Raw genomic sequence first — 12,023 nt, 5'->3', positions numbered from 1 at the left:
CATCATCGCGCATCGTTTTACACCTAGGTGTGTTGGGCCCGCGCCCGCAGGCCAAGCGTAATATTCTGCCCTGTGTGTATTTGGAAGAAGAACAGGGGAGTTCTCCCTGATGTCCCGGTCCATATTTTTCCCTCAAATCAACATGACGGAAACAGACGACCCAGTTGCTACCGCGTTGCTGTTTGTGGGATTTTGCTGTGTACAAATTGGCTGCCTTTGTTTCCTGCATTACAACCGTGACCGCACCTCAAAACTACTTCACTGGCTGAGACGAAAGGCGCTAGAGAAATGCAAGACTTTCTGTTCTTTTTTTTTCCCCTTTCTCCCACTCACATCGCAGATGTCATTAGCAGCTTGGCCGAGGAAAATCTGCACTTAATGTGATTCGCAGGAGGTGGTTTACACTGGGTGACACCCCCTTGTCTTTAATTTGCATTTAAAGGTGGCGTGCGCGCCATCCGACTGGTCTATTGTTTTTTTTAGTGCTGCATTACTTTAATGACTTAAAAGTTTAATTACTTTAAGTTCAATCCTCCCCTCTGTCTTGCTTCCCAAACACTTGCTTTATTTATTCCTGTCATGTAGCTGAAAATGTGAAGCCTTGCAAACCACGGTGACTAAACCTCAAAGGGACTTCACTACTGGTGGTGGGAAAAAAAGCTTTGGGACACATCTTGGGATCATGAAGCAGCAACAGAGGAAAGCAGATTCATCCTTTCTTTAAAACAGCTTCAAGGAAGCCGGCGGGAGTTTGATGTTTGTTTAAAGACTCAACTCGTTTGAAAATAATGACAATTAAAGATAATTAAAATGATGTAGAGTCGAATACTTCATGTGGAAATGCTAATTGCAACTTCCTCCCTGCCCTTTGCCCTTCCCCAAACTGTCCTAAATACTGATTTATTTTTTAAAGTAACGCTGCCCATTTAATAAATAGCAGCAACTTTACTGGAGAATTAGCCTCAGAACAGGTTTGTTGTTACATCTGGTTGAGGTATAATTCTCCAGTGGACTTCAAAGCCACTCCACTGAGTGGGTGATGTTGCTTTAAGTGTTCATCCTGCCATGCTAAAGTTAGCTACATCTGGGCTCCCCTTACATCAGCACAGGATTAAACTTCACTTATCTCCTTAGCAGTCGGATCTCTCCTGTCTTGAAGGAGCAACTGCATTCGACGAGACAGAGAGAGAGAGAGTTGGGGGAGAGAGAGAGAGAGAGAGAGAGAGAGACAGAGTGGCAGAGTGAGAGAGAGAGAGAGAGAGATCCAGAAAGAAACAAACAGGGAGAGAGAAAGACAGAGAGAAAGAGAGAGGGGGAAGGAAAAGAGAGAGAAAAGGAGGAAGAGAGAAAAACGAGAGGGAAAAAGGGCAAACCTTTCATGGGGATGAACCGTTAAACCATTTGTTTTCCTCTGGAGTTTCGTACCCCTCCTCCCTCATCGTTACTCTGAGAGGGACAGACTCTGTCAGAATCAGCTCGTGTAAGCTGCTGTCCGCTGATTTCTGTAGGAGGTCCAGATCCTCTCCCTCTCGTTCCCCCATCGCCTGCAGACCTGGGCAAAGCCCTTCCCCGGTGTCACCCCACTCCCCTCTCTGCGTGTCAGGGGGGAACCTCCTCGCTCGGGATTCCTGGCCTCTCTCCGGATGGGGGTTTGGGGGAAATCGGGCCATTTGGCCCCCCTCCTGTTCCTGGTTCTCTTCTCCTCCCAGACGGCGTGCTTCAAGTGGGAGAGGACTGCTCCACACAGAACAGGTAAGAGCCTGAACTCCTGGACAAGTTTGATTTAAGCAATTGTGCATTGAGGATGGATAATGAACAACCCGCCGCCCTTCGGCCGCCATCCCCAACCTGCACTCCCGCCCACCCCTGCCCCCCACTGCCACCCTCCACACCCCCACACCCCCTCCCCACCCCCACCCCCCCAGCACCCACCTGCCCCTCCCCACCAACCCTAGGACCTTTTCTTCAGGGTTGGAGGAGTGAGGGCAGGGCACTCCTGTCAGTGCAATACCTTGGGATGGGATCATCCCATTCTCCATGCTCAACATGAAGCAAGTTCACCCTAGTGGAATAGCTGAGGCCAACCATACCCCAATGACAAGAAAGAACCTTCCGGAAAGCTGCGGGTCTAGATGGGAATGCTGTCCCTATGTTGGTATTTGCAGTGCGGGGTGCCTGACGGAGAGGGAGTGGGTGTGAAGCCACAGTCTTTATGCTCAACTCACTGAAATTCCTCCCTCTCCTCGTGGGTGGCTACATGACAGCTCAACTGTGGAGTGCATCACGCCAACACTTGGCAGCGATGGGGCAGCGATGGGGTGGGGGCTGTCCTGTGGGTGATGTTGTTCATGTTTCAGTGATGGAAAACAGTTCCCGCGGTGAAATCTGTTCGGCCCTGCGGCCTCCGTGCTATAGCGGCAGCCCCTCCCTGCCCGTGTCCGGTGGGAATAGGGGTGCAGAGGGGGTTCACACGTTTCAATGCGCGACCTTCCTTCAGGCCAGAAAACAGCCCAGAGTGATCTTGCCAGCCTCCTGTTGTAGGCCACGTTGCCCCAGGTAGAAGAGAGTCCCGAGGGGATCACATCCGGACCACACTGTTTATGTAACATCGAGAGGGGGGAGAGTGTGATTGGGGGAGGGGTGGGTGTGATTGGGGAGGGGTGGGTGTGATTGGGGGAGCGGTGGGTGTGATTGGGGAGGGGTGGATGTGATTGGGGGAGGGGTGGGTGTGATTGAGGGAGGGGTGGGTGTGATTGGGGGAGGGGTGGATGTGATTGGGGAAGGGGCGGGTGTGATTGGGGAGGGGTGGGTGTGATTGGGGGAGGGGTGTGTGTGATTGGGGAGGGGTGGGTGTGATTGGGGGAGGGGTGGGTGTGATTGGGGGAGGGGTGGGTGTGATTGAGGGAGGGGTGGGTGTGAATGGGGGAGGTGTGGGTGCGATTGGGGGAGGGGTGGGTGTGACTGGGGGAGGGGTGGGTGTGATTGGGGGAGGGGTGGGTGTGATTGGGGGAGGGGTGTGTGTGATTGGGGAGGGGCGGGTGTGATTGGGGAGGGGTGGGTGTGATTGGGGGAGGGGTGGGTGTGACTGGGGGAGGGGTGGGTGTGATTGGGGGAGGGGTGGGTGTGATTGGGGGAGGGGTGTGTGTGATTGGGGAGGGGCGGGTGTGATTGGGGAGGGGTGGGTGTGATTGGGGGAGGGGTGGGTGTGATTGGGGAGGGGTGTGTGTGATTGGGGAGGGGCGGGTGTGATTGGGGGAGGGGTGGGTGTGATTGGGGAGGGGTGGATGTGATTGGGGGAGGGGTGGGTGTGATTGAGGGAGGGGTGGGTGTGATTGGGGGAGGGGTAGATGTGATTGGGGAAGGGGCGGGTGTGATTGGGGAGGGGTGGGTGTGATTGGGGGAGGGGTGTGTGTGATTGGGGAGGGGTGGGTGTGATTGGGGGAGGGGTGGGTGTGATTGGGGGAGGGGTGGGTGTGATTGAGGGAGGGGTGGGTGTGAATGGGGGAGGTGTGGGTGCGATTGGGGGAGGGGTGGGTGTGACTGGGGGAGGGGTGGGTGTGATTGGGGGAGGGGTGGGTGTGATTGGGGGAGGGGTGTGTGTGATTGGGGAGGGGCGGGTGTGATTGGGGAGGGGCGGGTGTGATTGGGGGAGGGGTGGGTGTGACTGGGGGAGGGGTGGGTGTGATTGGGGGAGGGGTGGGTGTGATTGGGGGAGGGGTGTGTGTGATTGGGGAGGGACGGGTGTGATTGGGGAGGGGTGGGTGTGATTGGGGGAGGGGTGGGTGTGATTGGGGGAGGGGTGGGTGTGATTGAGGGAGTGGTGGGTGTGACTGGGGGAGGGGTGGGTGTGATTGGGGGAGGGGTGGGTGTGATTGGGGGAGGGGTGGGTGTGATTGGGGGAGGGGTGGGTGCGATTGGGGGAGGGGTGGGTGTGATTGGGGAGGGCTGGGTGTGATTGGGGGAGGGGTGGGTGTGATTGGGGGAGGGGTGGATGTGTTTGAGGAGGGGCGGATGTGTTTGGGGGAAGGGCTGATATGATTTGGGGAGGGGTGGGTGTGATTGCGGGAGGGGTGGGTGTGACGGGGGGAGGGGTGGGTGTGATTGGGGGAGGGGTGAGTTTGATTGGGGGAGGGATGGGTGTGATTGGGGGAGCGGTGGTTGTGATTGGGGAGGGGTGGGTGTGATAGAGGGCAGTGAGAGAGAAAGAAAGGAGCGTTAGATAGAGATGGGAGTGAAACAGACAGTTAGAGGAAGAGTGTGAGAGCAAGAGAGAAAGAGGGTGAGATTGAAGGGAAAAATAAAGGGGGTGAGAGATTAGAGGGTGTAATATCGGTCTATCAATATAACAACCATTGATTGTGTTAAAATGAGAATTTCCTTCACTCCATAATTGATTAACTGTGGAAAATGCTGAATTATAAATTCTTGGGTTGCGAGCTTGTTTGGGAAGTTGCAGATTGTGCTCATTGTTCTCACTCACTATCACATTTATTGGGTGGAAGTTAGTGAAGATGTTGCTGCAGAAATCCTCTGCTGGTGGAGGAATGTGTGTGTCTGGGGTTTGTAAACATGTTGACAGCTGCAGGAAACTCACAAACAGGATTTAAACCGAATTAGCTATTACAGGCAGTTAGAGCTCAATGCCCTTTAACCTCCGAGACCTACTGTTAAACCCAGGAGAGCTCGCTGGAATCAAATTCATAATATCCTCTCCCTCTCTGACTCGTGGTTTCTCTTTGTCTCCCTGTCTCTCGGCCTCTCTATATCTGTCCCTTTGCCTCTCGCCCTCTTACCTGTCATATCTTCTGTCTCCTCTATTATTTCCCTCTGTTGCCATTTCTCTCCCTGTTCCTTTCCCTCTGTCCCTCTCTCTTACTATCTCCATCTCTCCCTCCCTCTCTCTCTCTCTCTTTCTGTGTCTGTCTCTCTCTCCCTCTGTAGTAATCTGATGTGCAATATACCTTTAAGACAAATGTTGTAATGTAAGATCACATGATCTTGATACCCAATAGCAGAGCAGCACTGGCTACCTCTGTAGTCAGTAGTCTTGAGTTAGAGTATGAAGAGTAAAGACAAGAGTTTTGAGTTGTGAGCACAAGTGTAGCTGCTGAGTTCCTTTTGTAAATAAACAGAATGTGTTTCTCCTAAGAATGGTTTACTGATCTTCCCTGTCTCTGTACCAACTCGGTCATCCCGAAACAAGGGTTAAACCCGGATCCTTTAGCCCCAACGAACCAGGGCACTGGACCCAACAAATTGGCGATGAGAGAAATAAAGCAAAAAAAGATGCAAAAGGTTGAGGTAAAAGGCAAGAAAGGACGAAAAGAAATCAGATCAACTGAAATTGGGCCACACTTCGCACGGTAATTGTAAGTAAAGAAAAATTTCCTTCCTGATGATCAAAGCAACCCCCTCGGAGCATGCCGCAATTTGGAAGCGTTGAGCCTCTCCATCCAACCTTGGACGACTGGTCCCATCATGTTCTTCCTCCAGGCCGATGACATCGCAGGGGGGGGAGAAGAAGTGTGCGATCCTCTTATCCATGTGCGGGAGTAAGACATGTGGATTGATTCGAAATTTGTTGGTGCCACAGACTCAAAAAGTTTTTGATGACTTCGTGAACCTCCTAAAGAACCATTACCAGCCCAAGCTGCCGGTGATGATGCACCATTTCAAATTTAACCCAAGGAATAGAGCCGCGGGGGAGGCAGTTGCTTCTTACGTGGCCAGTCTGAAACAATGAAAAGAATATTGTGAGTTTGGTACACCTATCAGTGATATGCTCAGAGATCGTTGGGTGTGCAGTATAAGTGAGGATGCGATTCGAAGAGATTACTGTCTGAAACAATTTTGGATTTTCAGGAGACATTGGAAATTGCTCCGGCAATGGAACGGTGCACATCCCGGAATTTCCAAAGGGAAGCCTATAACAGGTGGCTGTTTATGGATAGAGAAATAGAAAACTTCCAGGAGAAGTTGTATGCAATGCCAGCAAGTACAAAAATTACCTGCAACAGTTCCGTTACACCCCCGGGAGAGGCCAGGAAGGCCGTGGGTGTGAGTACACATCGGCTTTGTGGGGCCTTTTATGGGAACAATGTTTCTACTTATCGTTGATGCACATTCAAGATGGATGGACATGTGTGAAGTGAGGTCTCCTGCTACAATATACAAGCTACGACAAAGTCTCGCAATCAATGGATTACCTGAAGTGGTCGCGTCAGACAATGGAACAGTATTCGCGAGTGCTGAATTTCACCGATTTATCAACCTCAACAGTATTAATCACGTGAGAACTTCACCAATCCCCCCTTCAAATGGACAGGCCGAGAGAGAGCAGTTCGAGCGTTCAAATCTGGTGTGAAGAAATTTTCTGGAGATTCTACAGTGACCAAATCAGCAAGTTTTCTTTTCCATTATGGAACCATCCCTCACATGACAACAGGTGTCACACCTGCGGAATTGTGGATGAAACACTGTCTCCGATCGAGACTGAGCTTAATTGTGCCAAACTTTGCGGGGGGAGGGGGATGGGGGGGAGGTGGAAAGGAGTCGGGGAAGTCAGAAAACTGGACATGACTGTCACAGTCATGACAGGACGTTTAACGTAGGAGAGAAAGTATTGGTGAAAAATTTTAGAGCAGGGACAACATGGTTGTTTGGTGAAATAAGTGCAGTAACTGGACCTCTTCCCTACCACCCGAAAGTGGAAGACATGTGGATCATATAAGAAGAGAAACAAAATACCCAGAAATGATTCCACCAGTGCTCGTGACTGAATCAACACCTCCTGTTGCAAGAACTCAACCGAGTACAGATGTGTCTGAAGGACCGACTGTACCTGAAAGAATCGAAGAACCAGATTTGCAGGTACCTACTGGAGAACCAGATGCTCAGACGACTACAGTGAGGGAGGGCCGGATCAAACATCAGAAACTGTAGAGCTGAGATGTTCTACATGCATAAGGAAACCCCCCCCAGAAAGACTGACTTGGTAAATTATTGATCTGGGTGAATAATTTGATATTTTTTAGAAAAAATTGTAAAATGTATTTCTGGGTAAAGGGGGTGGGATGTAGTAATCTGATGTGTAATATACCTTTAAGACAAACGTTGTAGTGTAAGATCACATGATCTTGATACCCAAAGCAGAATAGTGCGGGCTACCTCTGTAGTCAGTAGTCTTGAGTTAGAGCCTGAAGAGGAAAGACAGAGTTTTGAGTTGTGAGCACACGTGTAGCTGCTGAGTTCCTTTTGTAAATAAACAGAATGTGTTTCTTCTAAGAACAGTTTACTGATCTTCCCTGTCTCTGTACCAACTCAGTCATCCTGAAACAAGGGTGCAACCCGGATCCTTTAGCCCCAACAAAACAGGGCACTGGATCCGATACTCTCCCTCTCTGTTTCTGCCTCTCAATGTCTGTTAATCTCTGGAACAGTCTCTTTCTCTCTTCCTCCCCATCTTTCTCTCTGTCCCCCTTGCTCTCTGTCCCTCAGTTTCCCACTCTTTTTCTCTCTGAATCTTTCTGTCGCTATGTCTCTGTGTTATTTCTCTCTCTCTCCCTCTCTTTATCTGTCTATCTGTCTCTCTATCTATCTGTCTTTTTCTCTAATCTCTCTCTCTATCTGTCTCTGTCTCTAACTCTCTCTCTTTGTCTCTCTCTCTCTGTGTCGCTCTCTATCTCTCTCTCTCTCTCTGTCTATCAATCTCTCTCTCTCTCCCTATCTGTCTATCTGTCTCTCTCTCTCTCTCTCTATTTGTCTATCTCTCTCTCTCTCTCTCTCTATCTGTCTCTCTGTCTCTTGGTTGGGAGTGGGCAAAAATTTGACAGATGGAATTTGTCCACTTTAGCAGCAAGAATAGAAAAGCAGAATATTATTTAAATGGAGAGAGACTTCAGAATGTTGCAGTACAGAGGGATCTGGGTGTCCAGGGAGAGGGAGTTTTACTCACTATCTAACCCCGTACACTACCTGCCCTGGGAGTGTTTGATAGGGACAGTGTAGAGGGAGCTTTACTCTGTAACTAACCCCGTACAATACCTGCCCTGGGAGTGTTTGATGGGGACAGTGTAGAGGGAGCTTTACTCTGTATCTAACCCCCTGCTGTACCTGTCCTGGGAGTGTTTGATGGGGACAGTGTAGAGGGAGCTTTACTCTGTATCTAACCCCATGCTGTACCTGTCCTGGGAGTGTTTGATGGGGACAGTGTAGAAGGAGCTTTACTCTGTATCTAACCCCTTGCTGTACCTGTCCTGGGAGTGTTTGATGGGGACAGTGTAGAAGGAGCTTTACTCTGTATCTAACCCTGTGCTGTACCTGTCCTGGGAGTGTTTGATGGGGATAGTGTAGAGGGAGCTTTATTCACTATCTAACCCCGTGCTGTACCTGTCCTGAGAGTGTTTGATGGGCACAGCGTAGCGGGAGCATTACTCTGTATCTAACCCCATGGCTGTACCTGCCCTTGGAGTGTTTGATAGGGACAGTGTAGAGGGAGTTTTACTCTGTATCTAACCCCATGGCTGTACCTGTCCTGGGAGTGATTGATGGGGACAGTGTAGAGGGAGCTTTACTCTGTATCTAACCCCGTGCTGTACCTGTCCTGGGAGTGTTTGATGGGGACAGTGTAGAGGGAGCTTTACTCTGTATCTAACCATGTGCTGTACCTGTCCTGGGAGTGTTTGATGGGGACAGTGTAGAGGAAGCTTTACTCTGTATCTAACCCCGTGCTGTACCTGTCCTGGGAGTGTTTGATGGGGATAGTGTAGAAGGAGCTTTACTCTGTATCTAACCATGTGCTGTACCTGTCCTGGGAGTGTTTGATGGGGACAGTGTAGAGGGAACTTTACTCTGTATCTTACCCTGTGCTGTACCTGTCCTGGGAGTGTTTGATGGGGACAGTGTAGAGGGAGCTTTACTCTGTATCTAACCTTGTGCTGTACCTGTCCTGGGAGTGTTTGATGGGGACAGTGTAGAGGGAGCTTTACTCTGTATCTAACCCCATGGCTGTACCTGTCCTGGGAGTGATTGATGGGGACAGTGTAGAAGGAGCTTTACTCTGTATCTAACCCCGTGCTGTACCTGTCCTGGGAGTGTTTGATGGGGACGGTGTAGAGGGAGCTTTACTCTGTATCTAACCCCGTGCTATACCTGTCCTAGGAGTGTTTGATGGGACAGTGTAGAGGGAGCTTTACTCTGTATCTAACCCCGTGCTGTACCTGTCCTGGGAGTGTTTGATGGGGACAGTGTAGAGGGAGCTTTACTCTGTATCTAACCCTGTGGCTGTACCTGTCCTGTGGATGTTTATGAACATACAAACATACGAATTAGGAGCAGGAGTAGACCACTCAGCCCCTCGAGCCTGCTCTGCCATTCGATAAAATCATGGCTGATATGTTCGTAACCTCCTGCCTACTCCAGATAACCTTTTGCCCCCTTGTTTATCAAGAATCTATCCATCTCTGCCTTAAAAATATTCAAAAGCTCTGCTCTACCACCTTTTGAGGAAGAGAGTTCCAAAGACTCACGACCCTCAAAGAGAAAAAATTTCTCCTCATCTCTGTCTTAAATGAATGACTCCTTATTTTTAAACAGTGACCCCTAGTTCTAGATTCTCCCACAAGAGGAAACATCCTTTTCACATCCACCCTGTCAAGACCCCTCAGGATCTTTCATGTTTCAATCAAGTCGCCTCTTACTCTTCTAAACTCCAGCGGATACAAGTCTAGATACAGGCTAGTCCAACCTTTCCTCATTAAACAATCCGCCCATTCCTGGTATTAGTCTAGCAAACCTTCTCTGAACTGCTCCTAATGTATTTACATCTTTCCTTAAATAAGGAGACCAATACTGTACACAATACTACAGATGTGATCCTATCAGTGTCCTGTACAACTGAAGCAGAACCTCCCTACTTCTGTATTTAATTCCCCTCACAATAAACAATAACATTCTATTAACTTTCCTAATTACTTGTTGCACTTGTATACTAACCTTTTGTGATTGATGCACCAGGACACCCAGATCCCTCTGCATCTAAGAGCTGACAATTTCTCACTTTTTTATTCTTCCTTGTCAAAATGAACAATTTCACACTTGTCCACATTATACTCCATTTGCCAGATCTTTGCCCACCCACTTAATCTATGTCCCTTTGTAGCCTCCTTTAGTCCTCTTCACAACTTACTTTTCTACCTATCTTTGTGTCATCTGCAAACTTCGCAACCATACCTTCGGTCCCTTCATCCTAGTCATTTATATACATTGTAAAAAGCTGGGGCCCCAGCACTGATCCCTGCGGTACACCACTCATCATATCCTGCCAACCAGAAAAAGACTCATTTATAGCTGCCCTCTGTTTCCTGTTAGCCAGCCAATCTCCTATCCATGTTAATATGTTACCCCCCTGACACCATGAGCTTTTAATTTCCACAATAACATTTGATGTGACATCTTTGTTTTTATTCATTCATGGGCTGTGGGCGTCACTGGCTGGACCAACATTTATTGCCCATCCCTAATTGCCCTTGAGAACCGAATGGCTTGTTAGGCCATTTCAGAGGGCATTTAAAAATCAACCATATTGCTGTGGATCTGGAGTCACATGTAGTGCAGACAAGGTAAGGATGGCAGATACCCTTCCCTAAAGGACCTTATCAAATGCCTTCTGGAAATTTAAGTATAGTACATCCACCATTTCCCCTTTATCCACAGCACATGTGACTCCTTTAAAGAACATCTTTAATAATAGCTTCTAACATTGTCCCTATGACAGATGTTAAGCTAACTGGCCTGTAGTTTCCTGCTTTCTATCTCCCTCCCTTTTTGAATAAAGGAGTTACGTTTTCTATTTTCCAATCTAACGGGACCTTCCCTGAATCCAGGGAACTTTGGAAAATTAAAACCAACTATCTCACCAGCTACCCCTTTTAAGAGCCTAAGATGAAGTCTATCCGGGCCTGGGGATTTGTCAGCCCGCAGCTTCAACAATTTGCTCAGTACCACTTCCCTGGTAATTGTAATTTTCCAGAGTTCCTCCCTCCCTTCCAATTCCTGATTTACAGCTATTTCTGAGATGTTACTTGTATCCTCTATAGTGAAGACTGATGAATAATACTGGTTTAATTCATCTGCCATCTCCTTACTTTCCCTTATTAATTCCCCAGAGTCACATTCTATAGGACCAATGATCACTTTGTTAACTCTTTTCTCATTTAAGAATCGATAGAAACGGTTACTATCTGTCTTTATATTTCTAGCTACCTTTCTTTCATATTCTAATTTTTCCCTCCTTTTTAATCTTTTTGTCATTCATTGCTGTTCTTTATATTCTGTTCAATCTTCTGACCTGCCACTCGCCTTTGTGTAATTATATGTTTTTTCTTTAAGTTTGATACTGTCTTGAACTTGTTTAGTTAACCATGGATAGTGGGTCCTCCCCTTGGAATTTTTCTTTCTCGTTGGAATGTATCTGTTCTGTGTGTTCTGAAATATCCCTTTAAATGTTTGTTACCCGGTCTCTATTGACCTATCTCTTAACCTCATTTGCCAGTTCACTTTAGCTAGCTCTGCATTCATGCCCTCATAATTGCCCTTATTTAAGTTTAAAATACATGTCTTGGTTACATTTTTCACTCCCTCAAACTGAATGTAAAATTCAATCATACTACAGTCACTGTTACCAGGGGTGCCTTCACAATGAGGTTTGTCATGAAGGGATATTAATGTCTATCATGTTATTGGAAACTATTTTTTTTTTAAAATAGAGTTTAGTGGTGTCTGTGTCTGTGTGTGTCTTAACTGGATTAAAGCCAGCTAGCCTGGGTTCTTTGATGTATCGAAAGAAGTAGGTTTGAAATGGTAATTTAATAAACATGGGGCAGAATATTACACTCAGTGTGCGGACCCGCGCCCGACACACCCGAGCGTAAAATGACGCGCGATGACGTCAGTGTGCACGTCCCGACATCATCGTGAACTCGCGCGATATTTCGTTCAGGGGGCAGGCGCTGGAGTCGGCTGCG

At 48.3% G+C, this 12,023-nt stretch overlaps 1 protein-coding gene across 1 annotated transcript in view; it reads left to right on the top strand.

The window, feature by feature from the left end:
- Positions 1–1,481: 1,481 nt before the first annotated feature.
- egflam (EGF-like, fibronectin type III and laminin G domains) overlaps positions 1,482–12,023 on the top strand; it is a 170,050-nt gene continuing 159,508 nt past the window's right edge. Inside the window, exon 1 of the mRNA XM_078560625.1 lies at positions 1,482–1,752. Within this exon, the coding sequence (XP_078416751.1) occupies positions 1,644–1,752 (109 nt within the window). The 5' untranslated portion in view covers positions 1,482–1,643. The remainder of the gene's footprint in view (positions 1,753–12,023) is intronic.

The sequence above is a fragment of the Cetorhinus maximus genome, chromosome 2 (genome assembly GCF_964194155.1).
Source record: "Cetorhinus maximus chromosome 2, sCetMax3.hap1.1, whole genome shotgun sequence".
Classification (NCBI taxonomy): domain Eukaryota; kingdom Metazoa; phylum Chordata; class Chondrichthyes; order Lamniformes; family Cetorhinidae; genus Cetorhinus; species Cetorhinus maximus.
Note: the sequence above shows the minus strand (reverse complement) of the source record. Positions and strands in the feature narration are given on the sequence as shown.